General features: G+C 50.4%; 1 protein-coding gene across 2 annotated transcripts; it reads right to left on the bottom strand.

The window, feature by feature from the left end:
• Positions 1-4,584: 4,584 nt before the first annotated feature.
• Positions 4,585-11,225, bottom strand: LOC109786322 (uncharacterized). 2 transcript variants are annotated; one of them, XM_073510270.1, is made up of 9 exons: positions 11,034-11,225; positions 9,413-9,485; positions 8,632-8,810; positions 7,866-8,551; positions 7,666-7,776; positions 7,047-7,357; positions 6,852-6,924; positions 6,151-6,744; positions 4,585-4,889 (listed from the first exon to the last, which is right to left on the bottom strand). In XM_073510270.1, the coding sequence occupies exons 4-8, from the start codon at positions 7,918-7,920 to the stop codon at positions 6,401-6,403; spliced, it is 894 nt and encodes a 297-aa protein (XP_073366371.1). In that variant the 5' UTR covers positions 7,921-8,551; positions 8,632-8,810; positions 9,413-9,485; positions 11,034-11,225; the 3' UTR covers positions 4,585-4,889; positions 6,151-6,400. The 2 variants fall into 2 exon arrangements, with proteins under 2 accessions (XP_073366371.1, XP_073366372.1); XM_073510271.1 differs by lacking the exons at positions 7,866-8,551; positions 8,632-8,810 and having other exon boundaries at positions 11,034-11,208.
• Between the last annotated feature and the right edge of the window lie 8,044 nt (positions 11,226-19,269).

The following is a 19,269-nucleotide window of genomic DNA, read 5'->3' as shown; positions in this document are numbered from 1 at the left end:
CAGGAAAATGGGCTTTAAAAATAATAAATGGGATGTAATTATAAAAACTAGGCAGTAACTAAAAAATGCACCAAACACGAAATTAGTTTATAAAATATTATTTATGGATTTTGAAAATCTTAATTTTTAATTGTTGCGAGTGCAATGTTTCTTTGGATTTTTACGTAATACAAATTTATTTTTAATCTGACTAGACAATTCGGGATAAAAATATTTCGGATCCCATCAAAATGTGGGAAATTTTATTTAATTCTGTCTTGAACGGTTGGTTGAAATTATTAATCATCGTCCTAACTAGAAAATGGGTTGTACTTTTAACAAACTGTAAATGGGCTGTAGTAAATTCCATTAGAATTCAAAAATGGGCTATACATTCTCACAAATCGCAAATGGGCTATAAGTTCTCTGCCACACACTCGTGGGCCTACTAAGTTGACGCGTCCCCTAAAAAAAGAAGTTGACGCATATGCAAGGCTTTGTCAACTTATTATAGTCAACACACGGTTCTACCAGTAGTGGCCGTTGGATGTCTATCCAACGGATGTCGTGCTTCTTCTTCAATCTCGGATATTCTAGCTTCGGCCGCCCAAAAAAATGATTCCTCCCCCTGATATCTGGGGCGCACCGTTTCGGAGGCTGACCTGTGGGCCTACTAAGTTGACGCGTACCAAGGGCTTTGTCAACTTAGTCAATATAAACGATTCTAGCTGCAGTGATCGTTCGATGTCCATCCAATGGCCGTAGTGCTTATTCAACCTCTGGTCTTCTTGCTCCAGCCGCCCAAAGCAGTGCCGGTCGTGCCGCCTGCTCCTGCCTTCCCTGGCCGGTTGTGCTGCCGCGGAGGCCTCACCGCCCCCTACTACTCCCACCGCTGGTCAGGCCATCCCTCCACTCACCCACACCCCTTGTTATTGTGCGGCAACGGCAGCCTCACACCGCAGCCGAACCAGTGAACCCTCGTACTCCTCTCCACGCGGGCTTCCACTGCCGCGTCTTCCCCGACTCCGCGTCGTCCCCTTCCTAGGCCTCGCCGTCGTCCACCGCCCTGGTGCTCTCAGCGCGGCGTTGTCAACATGGTCAAGGAACGACTTCCATCGGAAGAGTACTGTACGTGGACAGGCTGACAGCTAGGTCCCCGGCGGCTGCAAGGAAGTGCCTCCTTATTACGCGCAAAATAATTATTCCTCCACTTGACAGCAGGGACCCACCAGACGGGCCACCGTATTTAGCGAAAAAAACATTTCCCCCCTGACTGCTGGGACCCACCAGCTACATCTTCGCACGCAAGGAAGTGCCTCCAGGCAAAAAAACGATTCACCCCCCTGACTGCTGGGACCCACCAGCTACATCTTCACAGCAAGGAAGTGCCTGACCATCGGGACCCACCTGGTCGAAGCGTACGTAGCGTTGTCATTCTGGTCGCGAACGTGTACGTACATACTGGTCAATGTAGACGCGCACGTGTCGTAGTAGAGGCGCGCACGTAGTATGTACACGTACGTACAGCGGCTAGGGTGCAAGAAAGAAAATACGGCCATGTACGTACATACGGGTGGGGTCTCGAACGCCTACTCGCACATACGTACGGCCAGGGCTCGTGTACATGGCTGGGTCGGAACGGAGAAACAACGTCGTCGTCGTGTTCATGGGGAGCCAACCGGCTGGGTAGGAAAGGAATGCGTCGTCGTGTTCATCGGGAGGGCTTGGACGGAACAGCCGATGGAAAGAAGGCCTAGCATACCGCAGAACGGAGGAAACGACCTTGTGTTCGACCGGCCACGTTCGAAACGGGATCCTATTCATTGGGAGGGGTCTGGCGTACCGAAAAACGGAGGATACGGACTTGTGTTGGACCTCCTACGGTCAAAACGGGGGTCTTGTTGATCGGGAGGGGTGTGGCGTACCGCAAAACGGAGGAAACGGACTTGTGTTGGAGCGCTATGGTCGAAACGGGGGTCCTGTTCATCAGGAGGGGTGTGGTGTACCGCAAAACGGGACACCACGGGATACTGTTCATCTCCACCGTGGACCCCCTCCGGCCTCCACGGGCTACTGTTCATCCACCATCGACCTCCTCCAGGCTCCACCTGCGTCTGTTCATCCACGGGCTCCTATTCATCCAGCCTCCACCGCGCGCTACTCCACTGGCTACTATTCAACCAGCCCTCTCCACGGGCTCCTGTTCAACCAGCCCTCCACCGTCTACTGTTCATCCAGCCCTCCACGGGGTGGTCCTGTTCATCCAGCCCTCCACGGGGTCCTGTTGATCCAGCCCCAACCGGCTCGATCGATCGGGGTCCTGTTCATCCAGAGGCAACACCACGGGGTCCTGTTCATCCAGCCCCACCGGGAACTGTTCATCCAAACCCCCCAGTAACGCTCACTGTTCATCCAGAGGCAGCATCGATCAACTTCAGTTAGCAGCAGTAGCAAAGGAATCGCTCGGGTTCGGTAACGTAGCTAGTGCAATCGCTCGGGTTCAGTTAGAGCCCAACGCCTCGCTCGGGTTCAGTTAGAGCCCAACACCTCGCACACATGCGCGTACATGTACGAGAGAAACGCGCATCACTCGGCCCCCGACCACCCACCGTACCGGGAACTCCCCAAAATTTTCCTCGCCCTCGCTTCTACCACGGTTTTTTCCGTCATGGACAACCCAAAGAATGTCATGCAGCTGCGTCTCCGGCCCTCCCAGGACGAAAAGCCCATTTTCTGTCATGATTTTTTGTCATAGAAGTAGGAGCCCACCACATCTATGATGATTCTGGGTTTTGTCACAATTATCGTCATAGAAGTGTCATAAGTATGACAAAAAAATTGTTCGGCCCAAAATGTCACGGATGTGTCTTTTTTTTTGTAGTGCAGCTGGATGCAAAGTAACATGCGTAGCAACGGTACTTGATAACAGATGGTAAACATGCATCAGAAAGAACACCACTGCTAACATCATGCACTACTACTATGAAGCATAACATGTGACAATAATACTAGCAAGTAGTACCAGACAACAGGATCCATTGGAACATAGCATGAAGGTGAACAAGAAACCACGAGCATAACCGAAACAACGACGGTAGTAGCAAACAAGCAAACAGATCGGGCAAACTTTTATTAAATATTCAAGTAGAAACCATGGCTACTGCATGGCTATCATTCAAGTGGCTGTTGTGGCTTGCCTGGGGGTGACGGAGACTCCGGGAAGAAGTGTGGTGAAGCCGCGGAATGAAACGCCGGACAGTTCTCTCTCGGAGGGGGATGATTAGAGGCAAGGGCATAATGGTCATGTTCACAGTGTGAACACCTTATGAAAGTGGCGCCAACAGAAAGGTCTCGACAAGACGAAGAAGTGAGCGCTGGTTTCACCTCGATCGGAGTTACGGTCGCGAAGTTATGAGGTGTACAAGATCAGGGACCTATCTATGAATATTTTCACCACCAACGGCTCCCTGGCGGCTGAAACAGAAAGCGCCTTCGGGCCGAATACGTCTTCTATAAAGGAAAGCGTACTTTCAGCCGAAGTGGAATGGGAATACGATTTCCAGAAGGGAAAACGTACTTTGGGCATAAGAGGGAAGAAATACACTTTCGCTTAACGAAAACGCATTTCAAGAAAACGTCTCCACTTACTCTGCTGGGCCCGGGCCTAGTGCCACTTACAGGCGGGATCCAGGGGCAGGGGGAGGGGCCAGGTGTGCTAGTCTTCTTCCTCATTCGTTTGACCCCGAGCGAGACAGAGGATGAGGCGAGGCAGGGCGAAGCCGGTGGTGGCTCGACCGGCTCCGGCCACCGTTGGCCGAGGCGAGGCCACCGGCGGGTGCACAGGGCCATTCCTCATCCGTTCAGGTGAAGAGCGGCTGCCGGGGAGGCTCGGAACGGCGGCGACAGGCGACGACCCGAGGAGGACAGAGAGGCGCGGGAGGAGGTGGAGCTCGGCGAAGCAGGGCGCTCCGGCGAGGGCTGATGGGGTGGGACGGCTCTACGGGAGGTGGGGAGCACTCTGGTGAGGTTGGGGAGGCACGAGGAGGCTCAGGACAGCCGGACGATGAGGTGCCCGAACGGTGAAGGCGGTGGCCGGAATAGGGACTCGTAGCTAGAGGGGCTCCGGCGACGAACTGGAGAGGTGGGGTGGCTCGGGGAGACGAGGGGGACTCGGTGGACAGCTTGTAACAGCGGGGGGGGCTTGGTTTGGCCGGAATCAAGTCGAGGCCGAGGCGACCATGGAGGACGGCGACGGACAGAGGCGAGATGGAGGCACTCCGATGGACTAGAGAGGCGGGGGAGGGAGTGGTGAGGTGCGGGAGAGGTCGGGCATGCCTTAAATAGACCCGGGGAAGGCTCGGGGATGCTTTAGGCCTCATTTGGTACTATAGGTTTGGAGGGGTTTTGGGAGGAGGGGATTTGGGAGGATTTGGTGAACCCCTCCCTTTCACCCAATCCTCTCAAATCCCCCCCAACCCACAAACCCCTCACATACCCCTACTATTTGGTACACATGGATTGATACAGGGGGTTTGCAAAATTACTACTATACTATAATTAAAAATGCTAGTTTTACAACTTCAAAAGCTCATAGAACAAATGTACTTGCAATAAAGGTGCAACTAGATTACGCAAAACAACAAACAAGCTCATATAATCTGTTACAAGTACTATCAACGGTTTAAATGAAAATGGTACATGCATACATGCCACGGTCCAAATGAAAAACATGACACATGCCATGGTCCAAATGAAAAATACAAGATGTTCGTCAACGAAAGTCAATGGTTCATCACAACATAAACACATGTTTGACCGGCGAATGCTCCGAGACATGTTTGCGGGCAGCAGTGTGGAGGAGACTTCTGGCGGCAACGTGTGGTCGCCCATGCTTCCGCGAGATCAGGTCCCTATAAAAAACAGATGAATTGGTCCAAGGGTTAGATGCAGAAAAAGACCCCTGAACATATCAAGTATATGGCGAATAAAACACCAAGAAAGAACTACCATTTCGACATTGACGGACCCAAGAACAACAAGAAGTCATAATAAAACAAAGTTGAGTCCAAGAATAGCGTCAGGTCAAGAACTTCAAATATCTACACTAAACATTTGACTGGAAAACAGTATGAAAGAAAACTATATGCGAAATTCAGGAAGCTAGCTAGTTCAGTACAGTACTAAACTAGCATGTCTTCAGTATACTACATGTTCCTGTGACCCTGTACCCAAAAGTCCATCCATGCATCTCATAATATTTTTAAATTTAAACCGTTCATGCACCTCAGCATTTGAACAAGAAAACAAGTCCTGGTCCAATCAAGATGGATAGGTTAATCATACATATTCTGCTAGCTCAATGCCAACAGCTAGCAAATAGACACAACAACACCGCCGCGGTCAATAGCCACATTCAAATGGACCAACCGAGCCAATTGCCAATTGCTACACCTGTGAAGAAATTGGATGCAGCCAGCCAATTGCCACATGATATTAAGCAGTTAAAAGATTACATCTCTCCAATTTTCCAAAAGAAAAGCATATGGTGACAAATACTCGTGGATAACATCAATTACAATCACATAACAATTGGGCCATGCATCAAACTAGTAACTAGGTTTAGAACCTAGAGTCATAAGAGGATTACTGATCTGAAACAACAAACAATTTACTAGTACAGTACTAGCGTCTTACTTAGTTTCAAGCATTGATTGTCAAGATTGGCATGGAACAAAGATCATACAGCCTTCTTTCTCTTCACATAAACTTTGTTTTCAATTCTGACAAACACTCTTGTTAACAATTCAACATCGATTGGACGAAATAATCAACTAATGAAGACCAACGTTGAATACATGATTGTTAGTATGGTGAAGAAACTACAAACAGACCTTCCTTGCACGTAGGTGTAATCAACTAATGTAGTCAGGCGTGGGTGAAGAATCTACTCCCTCCATTCCCAGCAGATGGATTTAGTTCCCCTAAGACTGGTTATCAGGTTACTATATTTCATTTAGCTTGAGATTACTCCATGTGGGCATGTGAAACAAGAAACTACATGTAGTTGCTGGAGATCAGTTCTATCATCTAAGTCAGCTCTAGACTGAAGAATTGCAGCATCTAAATCTTGACAGGTAGCACAAAGAAGAAGGGGATGCAGAAGATTGTTACCTTAGATACGTTGATGCAACTCTTCCATTTCGCTCCGAAGAAATGCAGCAGCACTATCTTCATCTTCGGCGGCAGAATTCAGAAAAATCTCATGATTCTCAACACTTTTGAACACTTTGTAGGCAGCAACTCTTTCATCATGGCGGATGCTTTCCATCTTGTGCAAAACAGCAATGCACTTGCTGATGGAGAACTCTTGGGCATTTTTGACCCTGCCAACAAAACAGACTCCTCCTCTGCTTGCTTCCGTTTAATCTCCACATATTGTGCCATCACCCACCATTGGATCATCACGCTTCTTCTTCTTGGGCTCCTTCACTGGCTTCTTATTTGAACCACCGGGAGCACCTGTTTGGGCAACATCTCTTGGACCACCACTTGGGGCAGCATCTCTTGAACCATCACTTGGGGCGGCATCTCTTGATACATCACTTGGGGCGGCATCTCTTGGATCATTATACATGTGTAAATCATCACCATATTGATTCAGGTCAAAAGAGAAGGCAGTCTGCTCTCTTTCAACTTCGGGATCACCATCACTCACTTGTGTAACTTCAGTTGATGTGAAATTGAAGTTACCTTCTGCTATATGTCCTGCACAAACACCCAAGTTATCATTAAAGGCCACACATCAATGAAAATTCATTATAAAGGTCAACAAAAAGAGAGGAAATGAAAATCCATTTAACTCAGCAACTCACCATCATACAGATCACCAAGCTTATCGTAGAGGGGAAAGGGCTTATTCTGGAACTTAGCTATTTCTGGCCACGACTGTATATATAAAAGAAATGATTTATCAAACTTAGATTGCTCGAAAACAAGATTGATTACAAAAGCATGGAATACAAGTCATCAAGTTTTGCAAAGACAAAATACACTACACTAGAACTTACAATCATCAAGTTTTGCCAAAGATATGCGTCAGCATCTATCTTTTGTGTATGATAGTTCCAACTGACACCGCTCTGTTTGCGGGCATCCTTAAGAAGTTTGTATTGAGCTTTCAAGTCTTTCTGCTTTTCCTGAATATGTATCTTTGTAAAATTAGTGTGGTCATATCTTTCATGAAATAAATCTACCATCCTATTCCATGCTTCAGTTGACCAACCATTCTGTCCCCTATGGTGCGGAGTGTTGTGCTCCTGAAGTACCTCCACCAAACCCTTTTCCAAAGCTGGGTTCCATTGAGCTCTTGGCTTTTCAACTACACTAACACAAATTTACATTGTTCAAACTTAATGCTCAACATGATAAGAGGAGTTACTACCATTCAATTTGAAAACAAATAGTGATAAACTATCATGAGCTAGCTAATATTCAAAATGAGAAATATTAATGCAGCAAGTATTGGCCTCCAGAAGATCATGGTGAGCTATCTCTTTGCTATAGACTTGTTTCTGCTATAATGCACCACTACATGTAGTACTGAAAGATATCATTCACCAAACATAACATCAAGCACAGAACTTAATTGGCAAGATCTGAGAAATGGAGATTAAGTAGACCAAATACCTCTTGGAGGTGTCTTTTTAATTTTGGGTGATGGCTTCTTCGCACCGTGTGAAGCTTTTTCCCCACTTGCTTTCATGAGATGATACTTTGGGGACCCCTTTGGATACATATCTGCATTTCAACACACACTACATCATTAGATGATGAAGACGAGAGAAGTTAATTAATTAATATATGTATATATATGATTAAACACACACCATCATGTTGGCTATTCAAGATGGTATGCTTCCCACATTTGCTTTGCGATTTCATCCCTTAGAGTGTTCCCTAAGTCGTTGTTCTCATAGTTATTCTCGTCGCCATTCGGGAGATCGGCAAAAACATTTGGCGCTATGTTATCGGGCTAGTTGTCAAGCCAAGTCTCGTCACCATTCTCCATTTTGACGATATTGTGAAGAACCATGGCAGCTGCGGGAAGTTTCACTTGGTTCTCGATTGAATGCAGTGTGCCAACATGAAGAATTGGGAAGTGCTTTTTAAGAATTCCTAGAGACCTTTCCACATGGTTCCGTAGAACAGCATGCCGATGATTGAACAATTCCCTGTGGTTTTTTGGCCGAGGATGTCCATGACCAAATTCCTTCAAATGATACCGGACACCCCGATAAGGTGCGAGAAATGACTGAGTGTTTGCATAACCCCCATAAACTAGGTAAAACTTTCCCTCGGGTACTTTAAATCCCTTGCTCATTGCAGAATGAAGAACCCTCGCATCCGTAGCTGAACCCTCCCAACCACATGATATGAAAGTGAATCTTAAATCGAAGTCACATGCAACCATAATATTATGACTCAAGGTACCCTTCCTATTCCTAAATGGAGCAGCAATCCCAGGTGTTGCGGTTATAGGAACATGTGACCCATCAATGGCTCCTAAACAGTTCTGGAAGCAAAGATTGCAGGTCAATAAAGAACTATAAGTTAGATAAGAAAAGGAATTGTGGAAGCGTTAAAAATGGAAACCTGGAAGTAAGGACAGAATCTTGTGTCGGTGGAGATTTTTGGATGTGGCTCATCAATGTTCGGAGGCTTAAAAATCGACTAGCTAAGATGGGGACGATATTGAAGAACTCATTGATGTACTCATGAAATGTTTGTCCACTATGCTGAAATTCTAGCTGGAGATCTTCATAAGACGCGTTCTGAGACACCATGTACAGGAAAAATGTTAACTTCTCCTCCACCTTAATTCTTGTATGCGAAATCAAATTTTCTCTTCTAAGATAAGATGCCAAAGCCCGAAAGATATGTGGCTCCATCCTATAAGCTACGAGGCAATTCTTAACATGGACTCTAAGTATATCGTCAACATGCTTCTTGCCATATAGAATGGAGCTATGTCGCTGCTTTCTCTCGACTGGTCCTCTATTACGCATTCGATGCAATACGGGTAGAATAAAGGACATCATATCTTCATCATCCTCGCTTCTCCTCTTCCTAATTCGATCGATAATCTCGAAGTTCATGTTGACACTAAAACTAGAATCAAGAAGCAACAAATAAGAACTACATTTCATGGTTTACTTGACTTGAAGCAAATTATTAATAAGACATACACACATAGTAAGACTACAAGAGCCATCAAGTAGGATATAGTACTTTGGTTAAGACTTTCGAAACAAGGTCTGGATTTCATATCATGAGGACAGAATGATAAGACTACAAGAGCTATCAAGTAGGATATAGTACTTCGATTAAGACTTAAGAAACAAGGTCTAGAGGCCAAAAAGCTTGTGTAAATTACCGATCTTAGGCATGACAATTGGATCCCAAGATGGAGGCAACTCGTCCACCCCAACAAGAACCCAGGCTGCTGTCTGTCAAAATAAGAACATATCAGAACCTCCCAATCAGTAATTAAAAATGAAACAGGGAAAATCAGGTATATTCCAATCAGGTTACATCATATCATATCTTTCAGTTCAAGCAATACTCCAATTTGCAATCAAGTACAGACTCAAAACATGAACTCACAGTATCTATATAATCTGGTGAACTGTCATTTTACACAGCCTAACAGTTAGGACCAGACATACTATCAATCTAAATACAGAGAAAGTTATACCAGTTGAAGAATGTCTCTGTAAAGATTTGCAAAATATGCATAGTTGTATCTTGCTGATACTACACTAATCAAGATGTTAGATTCTACACATAGCGACATCAAACAGCAGCAAACAGAGAAGGTGAAGGCTTTGATTCTACACATAGAGACATCAGACAGCAGTAAACAGAAATGAAAGATGCGGCAAAACTCTGGCGAGTCAATACAGACTTTACAAAGCGACCTAGTAGTTCAGAGACGAGAGGAAACTGACCACCATTTTATAAGGTGAGGTGTTGGGCTGATCACTAAGCATCAAAATTCTCTGCTATACAACATTGACTTGTGGGATCCAAAAATATTTCCTTATTGGCCCATTCAAGCCATTTCTAACTGGCCAACCTGTAATCCACAACCTACTTATGAAAGAACTAGTGAAAGACGCCATGATTTACTAACAACCAAGAAAACGAACAAAAGAATATTCTGCACAGTATAAGTTTCCATTTCAAATAGAACATACCACTGCACCGATAGATTAATCTATTAGCAAAACAGTCAAGCAAAGATAAGTTTAGGCTGGCTGACACCCGAGAAAGCACATACTTGGCTCTTATTCAATCATTCAAAACAATTCTTGGAGAATTGAAAATAAGAGAATTCAATAGTCTCCCAGAGAACAGGTAACTTCTAACTTTAGCAGCAGCAGTGCAAAGAACAAGCGGTCAAACTTGAGCAATGAATTATATAGAACAATAGTAACTCCAAAATTCAGCTAAACAACTGCAAGTTGCCAATTACACACTGGAAATGCAACATACAACAGATCGTCCAACAACAGATAACTTTTGGTTAAATTCAACCAACCAATACAAAAGAGAAGCAAGCACCAGGCATATCAACACAAACAGACAACAGTTCCAACATCAAATTTGCTCCATGGTCACAGCACATATAGACAACAGTTCCAGCATCTAATTTGCTCCATGGTCACAACACATATCAAGATCACAATCACTATTTAACAATCTGTACCACACTGCCATTACAATCAACAATGAAAAAGTTGGTTTACACTCTGCCAATTTATCCTCAACACACGAATTTATGGCAATCTCGATGGCTAGGGTTAGGGTCGAAGGGGACAGCGTACTTGGCAAGCTAGCTGGGTAGGGTTAGGGTACATGTGGAGCTGGGGGTAGGAGACGCCGTTCTTGGCATGCTCGCCGATGAGGACGAGGCGGACGGAGGGCATGCGGGAGGTGGCAGCCATGGAGAGGAGAGGGGGGGGGGGGGGGAGGGGGGGGCTGCGATGACTAACCACCGGTGAGAAGTCCAGTATGCCGGAGGAGATCACCGGCGTCGAGGCGTCAGGTGGCGCAGCGAGTTGGGGAGGAGGCGGCGCGTAGTCTTGGGGAGGAGGCGGCGCAGCGTCGGCGGCGGCGTCTCAAGTCGAGCAGCCAAATGCTTGAGGGGGGCCTCGATGATTCTGAACCGCGTGGGAACAGGTGGGTCGAAAGGGAATCGAGGGGATTGGGCCGTCCAAACCGCGCCTACCAAATGGGCCGACGGGTATTTGCGGGGATTCTGGGCCTCGCGGGGTTTATTCTCTGAACACCCCTCCGATCCATGCGAAACAAACGAGGCCTTAGAGAGCTCCAGCTCGACGCCAATGGAGGGGAGAGAGGAGACATGTCACCGGCAAGCTTGACAGAGAGAAAACGATGGCGAAACAGGAGGGGACCCGAGCACGGGGTGACTGAGTCGATCACGGGTAAGCTCCAGGACATGAATGGAGGTCGAGACGAGGAGGGAGCGGACGAGAACAGCGCCGAGGACTGGCCAGAGCGCCAGTTTTGGCCTGTCTGACCCGTGGTCATCGCGTGAGCTAGCTCAAGCGGCGTGTTCTGGACGGGCCGACCATGTCTAGTAGAATGACCACGATACCCTGAGTCCAAGCGAAGCAACAAGTCAGTTCAGGGGCAAATAAGTGATTTGCAGGAGGAGCCAAAACATTTTGGCAGCAAGGTGTTTGATGCTATCTGCAGAGGATTGGTCGGGAGGATTAGACTGAGACTTGACTGGGGTTTATCAGTCAATAAGGTGAGTAAAATGGCAAGGTTTCAGCTCATACCGAGGGGTTTAGCTAGTACATGTAGTGCAAAGTGCCATACTGAACAGAATAGCAAACTTTGAAGTAGCACTCACATACTAGCTTGGATTGAGCTGAAAATTGGCATAGATGGGTTATTTGATCATATGAAGCTTCTGTAAAAGTTTCATGCCATTTGGAAATACCAAAATGGGACTTGCTTCACAATGCTTCATTCTGATCAGAAACTTGGAAAAATTGCACAGGGCAAATGGATTGATGAAATGAGCCAAAACATGATGGAGGGAGTTGATTAGATATGAGAATACCCTGGAAAATCTTCAGCGTAAATGAAGCAAGACAAAATATGGTTGCTTCACAAACTGAAAATCCGACCAGAAACTAAGATTTGGAGCTGAGCTCACATAGATGAGTTACATGAGCTCCAGTTTGGTGGAGAGCGATGATTTGATCATATGAAGGACCTTGAAAAATCTCAACTCATTTGGATATGCCTAGCTAGTACTTCCATTACAATGTCTTCCCTTAGATAGGAACTTTGAAAAATTGCTCAGGAATTATTACCAAGAAAAATGAGTTGAATTTTGGCATGGGGCAATGATATGGACAGGAAAAGATGTCCAAAAAGTTTGGGATCAATTGAGCAAAGATAAATGACACTTCCTTCCCAAACTACCACTTAGGGCAGAATCAGAAAAGGAATATTTGTGAATTATCTTTGATGATGCCAAGGAAGGATCTTGACATATTTGAGGAAGATATGACCCAAACAATTTATGAAAATTATTTGGGAATTTTGGGAGTGACAGAAATATAGGTTGCTTCACAACCTATGGTTTAAAGGGTTATTCCATTAATAGAAAAAGGATTATTCCCATTAAAAAGAATATTGGGTTAGGTCAAGGATGGAAATGACATGATCTTGGGATGATGATGAGGATAACAAGCCACTACAGAACCTAGGAAGACATGATCTTCCCAAGTTTCAGAACCACATAGCCCCAGAAAAAGCAAATCAAATCAAGAAATCAAAGAAAATCAAAGGAAAAAGAAAAGGGCAAAATCCAGGGTGTTATAGAAACAGAAGGCGCAACGGCAATCCACGGAGAAGCAGTCGTTCATCGTCCAAGAGACCCGCAAGCAGCAAGAGGCTGGCGTCATTCGGGAGGTGCGGTATCCAGAATGGCTGGCGAACCCAGTTATCAACCCCAAGAAAGGCGGGAAGGAGCGCATGTGCGTCGATTTCACCAACCTCAACAAGGCTTGTCCTCAAGACCCCTTTCCGCTTCCACACATCGATCAGATCGTCGATTCCAACGCTGGGTGTGATTTGCTATGCTTCCTGGACAACTTCTCGGGCTATCACCAAATCAAGATGGCGGTGCAGGATGTTGAGAAGACGGCCTTCTTGACCCCATGTGGGGTGTACTGCTACACCTGCATGTCGTTCGGGCTGCGTAAAGCAGTTGATGCACATCGCTTTGGGGTCGCAGCTCGGGAGGAATGCCAAGGCATACGTCGACGACATAGTGGTGAAATCTCCGGAGGCAAGGACCCTTATCGAAGACCTGGAGGAGACATTTGCCAGCCTGCACAAAGTAGACCTGTACCCGGAGAAATGTGTGTTTGGCGTCCCGTCCGGCAAGCTGCTGGGTTTCCTGGTGTCGCACAGAGGGATCGAGGCCAACCCGAAGAAGGTTAAGGCCACAGAGAGGATGAGTCCGCCGCAAACCCTCAAGGAGATGCAGAAGCTGGCAGGCTGTGTAACCTCGCTCGGGTGTTTCATCTCCAAGCTGGGGGAGCGCGCCCTCCCTTTCTTCAAGCTGATGAAAAAGAAGGGCCCATTCGAGTGGACTCCGAAGGCTGACGCCGCCTTTCAAGACCTCAAGACGTACCTCACCAGCCCGCCGGTGATGGTAGCACCGCGCCCCCTTGAGCCTTTGGTGCACTACCTGGCTGCCACGCCTCACTCTGCCAGCATAGCATTGGTGGTGGTGCGGGAGGAGCGCCCGACCAAGGGCTCACGATGAAGCACCTCGCACCCGGTTGAGGTGCTGCAGCCTCAGGATGGCGCTCCTGAGGCCCCGGCCGCCCCGCCGGTCAACTACGCTCCTAAGACTTCGACCAATCCACCAGGCGGCAAGACTCCTGAGGACGGAGTTCCCGAGGCCACAGCTACACCGATGGATGACAAGGCTCCTGAGGATCGTCAGCCTCAGGAGGTGCAAGACTCCGCTAATGTCTCCTCCCTCGTCGAGCACCCGGTGTACTTCGTCAGCACGGTGCTACGTAATGTGTGGGCGGGAACCCCATGCTGCAAAAGCTCTTGCTCGTGCTCCTCGTCGCCTCTCGAAAGCTGCACCACTACTTCCAAGTCCACCCCATCAAGGTCGTCTCTGCTTACCCACTGGAATGGGTGCTGCGGAGCCCGAACGCCGCGGGGATGGTCGCCGAATGGAACATTGAACTGCAGGCGTTTCAATTGGTGTTCAGCACCACCAGGATCATCAAGGGTGCGGCCCTCGCCGACTTCGTAGCAGAATGGACTGACGCTCCCAACCGAGAAGTGGGCGAGGACCGTTCCCTTTCGCTTGGGGACGAAGCACCGGATGGTTGGGTCATGTACTTCGACGGTGCATTCGTGCGTTAGGGCATGAGGGCTGGAGCCGTGCTCATCAAGCCCACCCACGACAAGCTCTACTACGCCGTGCAGCTCTGCTTCCAGCAAGACAAGAAGGCCTCCAACAACATCCCGGAATACGAAGGCCTGATCGCCAGCCTCAAGGCTGCAGCAGCTGTGGGGGTCAGGTGCCTCACCATCAGGGGCGACTCGCAGCTCCTCGTCAACTTCTCCCACAAGAAGTACAAGCCGAAGGACGAGCACATGGAGGCCTACCTCGAGGAGGTATGCAAAATCGAGAAACGATTCTTGGGCCTGGAATTGCAGCACGTGCCATGCGGCATGAACAAGGAGGCGGACGACATCACCAAGAGGGCGTCTCGGCGTCTACCTCAGGGGCCTGGCATCTTTGAGGAGCGGCTCTTCAAGCCATCAGTGGATCCACCACCCCCCCACCCCCCGCCCCGGGACCAGCAACACCTCAAGAGGAGCTCCCCCAAGTGCCCCTCTCAGGCGCCTCAGCTTGCGGTCGATCCCGCCTCCTCCTTGCGCTTGAGCCTCAAGAGGGGTACTGGACCGAGGAGTTCAAGGCGTACCTGCTTCTGGGCACCCTGTCGGAGGAGGAAGATGCAGAGCGTATGGCGCACCAGGCCACTGCAAACTGCATCCGGGATGGTGAGCTCTATCGAAGGCGTCCGAGCGATGTTTCTTTATGATGCATCTCCATGGAGCAAGGATGCGAGCTGCTGGCCGACATTCATGGCGGGGACTGCGAGCATCACTCCTCATCGCGCACCCTCGTGGGCAAGGCGTTCCGCAGCGGATTCTACTGGCCCACGGCGCTCAACGGTGCCGCATAATTGGTAAGATCCTATGAAGCCTATCAATTCCACGCCAAGCAGATCCACCAGCCCGCTCAGGGCCTCCAGGCCATCCCGCTCTCAGGGTCATTTGCGGTCTGGGGGCTGGACATCCTGGGCACATTCCCTCGAGCGCCCGGGGGCTACCGCTACCTCTACGTCGCCATCGACAAGTTCATCAAGTGCGCGGAAGTGGAGGCCGTACGCACCATCCCACCTGGCTCGGCAGTTACGTTCATCAAGGGCCTCGTGAGCCGGTTCGGGGTACCTAATCGCGTCATCACCAACAATGGCTTGCACTTCACCAGCAACCTTTTCAAAACATATTGTGCTAACCTTGGAACATAGATATGCTACGCTTCAGTGGCACACCCCCGCAGCAATGGCCAGGCTGAGCGCACCAATGCGGAGGTCCTGAGAGGCCTCAAGGCAAGGACCTTCAAGAAGAAGCTCGAGGCATGCGGCAGGGGGACTGGCTCGATGAGCTCCAGTCCGTGCTGTGGTCCATCCGCACCACCGCGACCAAGCCGACGGGCGAGACTCCATTCTTCCTCGTCTATGGAGCCGAAGCGGTTATCCCTCACGAGGTCAGGCATCGCTCCACGCGGGTCTTGGCGTTTGACGAGGCACGCCAGGACGCCTCGCGGGGGATGGACCTTGTGCTGAGGGAGGAACGCCGCCGTCAAGCCTCGCTCCAAGCAGCGAGGTACTAGCAGGCGCTGTGGCGGTACCACTGCCGCAGCGTCTACTCCAGGATGCTCGAGGTGGGCAATCTCATCCTGAGGCGGGTGTTCTCCAGGGAAGGGTTGCATAAGCTCTCGCCCATGTGGGAGGGCCCGTTCAGGATCGCCCGTGTCTCCAGGCCTGGCGCCGTGCGCCTGGAGATGCAGGACGAGATCCCCATCTAGAACGCCTGGAACATCCACTACCTCTGGAAGTTCTACCCATGAAGCAAGGCCCCGCACCTATGAATGTCTCCGCTCGTGACACTCTCACGTAATAATGAGTTGGGGCTGTACACGCCCCGGAGTCTCCTGAGGTCGCCCCTGGGCCTCACGGGGGCTCCCACCCACATCCTAGTGGAGGCCCCATGCTCTGTGCTAGTGGGAAGACAAGAAGACTAGTCTAGGTGCCGGACGCGGCTGTTCCTTTTCTTGCTTTCTGTAGTTGGTTTTCAGCTTCTTGAATGAAATTTGGAGTTTTTCGTGTCTTCCGTTCGCAAAAGTTGGGTTTTTCTCTCTCTTTTTGCTCGCCTTTCCGACCTTGTCCCAGGAGGAGCGGCTATTGCCTGTTGCTCCTCCTAGCGCGTCTCGCGCGTGGGGGCTAGGTAGGTGTGTGCGCCTGGGCTCACCTGCGACCACACCTCACCGAAGCCCTGTCGCCCCAGAGCTTCGGCGTCCTCAATCCTCGCGAGACGCTCTCGAATGAGCCCGTGAGCATGCGCACCCCCTCAAGTCCGTGCCTCCGGGCATCATGACACGGTGCACCAACAACAACCAACCCACGCTCGGGGGCTTGTGCGAGGTAGGACGAGACGCCTCACAAGGCCTACCAATTCTAAAAAAATCTGCAGCTACACAACGTCTCTAGAGGCTCGGTGGCTCCTGAGTCGTCAGGAAGGAAGCCCTTGAAAGATACCTCCGAAAAGGCGCGCCCTCACGACATGGGAGACTACCACAAGCACATCGAGCTAAGTTACCCTAACCGCACCTAGTAGAAACACGGGTATCGCGGCACGATATCAAAATAACAATCATAGCATAGTGGCGCAAGCGCCATGGTTCATTACACACCCTATCGGGGCCCTCTACTTTTTTCAAATGCAGGAGAAAGGAAAGGTTAAACAAAAGTGGGCCGCACGGCTGCAGCCACTCCCGAGGCCAGGCTCCAGTGGCACCCGAGCTCAGTGTGGGTGTTCCTCCCACTTCACCGGAGCACGACGATGAGACGGCTTGTCACTTTCCCCGATCCAAGCCCGGTGGCATGGTGGTTCGTCATAGCCGCCACTACTGGTGCTCTCGCCAGAGGAGGAGCCGCCGTTGCTAGAGGTAGCATGGCCGTTGCCAAGGGCAAGCTCACCCATGCCATCATCGTGGTCGTCGCCAAGGGAAAGCTCGTCATCGCCGCTGCCATCTTCCGGGCAGCACCCCGAACTACGGCCATCCTCCCCGAACACCCTCACGTAGAGGGTCGCATGGCCGTCGTACCTGAAATGGAGGGCGCACCTCCCGCTCAGGCCCCACGCGCGGGCAAACGCCTGCCAACCGCGAGTCAAGGACACGCTGCCTGCGGCGGTGACTTCGACCCCAGCGCACGAGGCCCTGCTGCCGCAGCCGTCGGCCTGCAGCTAGAGGCCATCAAGCCCCGCGGTCGGCAGCTCACCCGCGAAGAAGCGCGGGAGCGGGAGTCAGGTGCCAGCGGGCCTCTCCGACCACATGACAAACTCAGGGAACACATCTGCCGAGTGGAAGCGCGGCCGAGGAGGCCGGGCGACCACGGCGAGCCTCCCCTCGTTGCAGGGGATGCCCCATCCTCGGCGGCTCTCACAGCGAGAGGAAGCGCCGCCGTGGGTGCCCAAGGCGACACCTGCCCTCGAAGAGGTGTGCCCGCATCCCTGAGGGGCCACCGCCGGGGTCACAGCATACTCGCGGGGGCGACTGCGGCCTCTTGTGCGGCGGTGAACCCGGCGCCTGCATGGGGACCTTCCCCTTTTCAGCGGCGGAGAACCTTCTCGTCGGCGCCATGGATATTACGGCAAGACGGGGAGACAAAGAAGAAGAAGGTAGAGCGAGCGGCGAGAAGATGGAGATGAGCAGGGGGTTCTGCCCCTCCCCTCATTTATAGCCGGAGGGAGGCCAACCGCCGACTTCCACGATCCCCAGTAATGATGTTTTTTCTGCATGCGGCAGGCTCTTGTCAAGTTGAACGGTTGCCAAGGCTGCATGGGGAAGCAGAGACGGCCACATCCCATCAGGTGCCATGCGTCGACCGAGGCTGCAGGCGGTTGGGGCCCGCGGCGCTTCACACTTGCCCTTTGGCTTCGCCTCGAAGCCAAGTCCGAGCGCGCCTTGGGCCCGGGGGCTACTGTCGGCGTTCTGGGAACCGGGGTACCCAGACTTGCCTGCCTGCGGCCCGTGGCGTGGCTCCATCAGCGGCCTGGTACGGCCCATCTTCAGCACCAGCAACACAAGATCCTCGCGAGGGGCCAAGCCTCGCGAGGCGCATGACGTCAAGACCTCCGGAAGGAGCGGTCTCCTCAAGCTGGCTCCCCGAGGAGCGGAGATTTCTATGCAAGCCCTCACCTCGTGATGTTCGTATGACGCAAGCCATGACGACCAAGGCCAGGCGGGCGCCAGTGGGCGTAGAGCGGCATGTTTCCTCTTTGGTGCTAAGGAGGCAAGCGCAGATGCGGAGTCCCGAGGAATCAACTAAAGGTTTCCATTTCCATGTTACAAGACCAAGACCGCCAGGACGGCGGGACGGAGGTCATCACTGAGCCCACCATGGTGTCAGACCAGAAGCTTTGCAGGTGAGGACCACCTTTTGTCAGGATAAGATGTACTAGTTGTCTCCCTTCGAATTTGGTTGTTGTGGGATCCCTTCCCGCCTTCATTTTGGGAAGAGGACCAAGGCCACTATAAATAGAGCCTAGCCACCACCGTAGATCGGGGCGGATCAAATCGAGTCCATCCTCGCATCCACCAGCTCACCCAAGAACACACCTCCCGAGGTTATTCTTCCACTGTACTAGTTCTTCCTCAGCCCAACTCGAGGCTAATCCACCACAAAGCAGGAGTAGGGTTTTACACCACAAGGTGGCCCGAACCTAGGTAAGCTGTTGTATCCCATTTCCTTCCAGTTCATCGAGCTAGGCCATGGGATCGACGAGTTGGCAGACTGGGGAGCTTGAGTTCTTCGCACGCACCCCAGAGTTCGAATCTATCCAGGGTCTGCGGAGCCCGGA

This window comes from Aegilops tauschii, chromosome 3 (genome assembly GCF_002575655.3).
Source record: "Aegilops tauschii subsp. strangulata cultivar AL8/78 chromosome 3, Aet v6.0, whole genome shotgun sequence".
In the NCBI taxonomy this organism is placed as follows: Eukaryota; Viridiplantae; Streptophyta; class Magnoliopsida; order Poales; family Poaceae; genus Aegilops; species Aegilops tauschii.
Note: the sequence above shows the minus strand (reverse complement) of the source record. Positions and strands in the feature narration are given on the sequence as shown.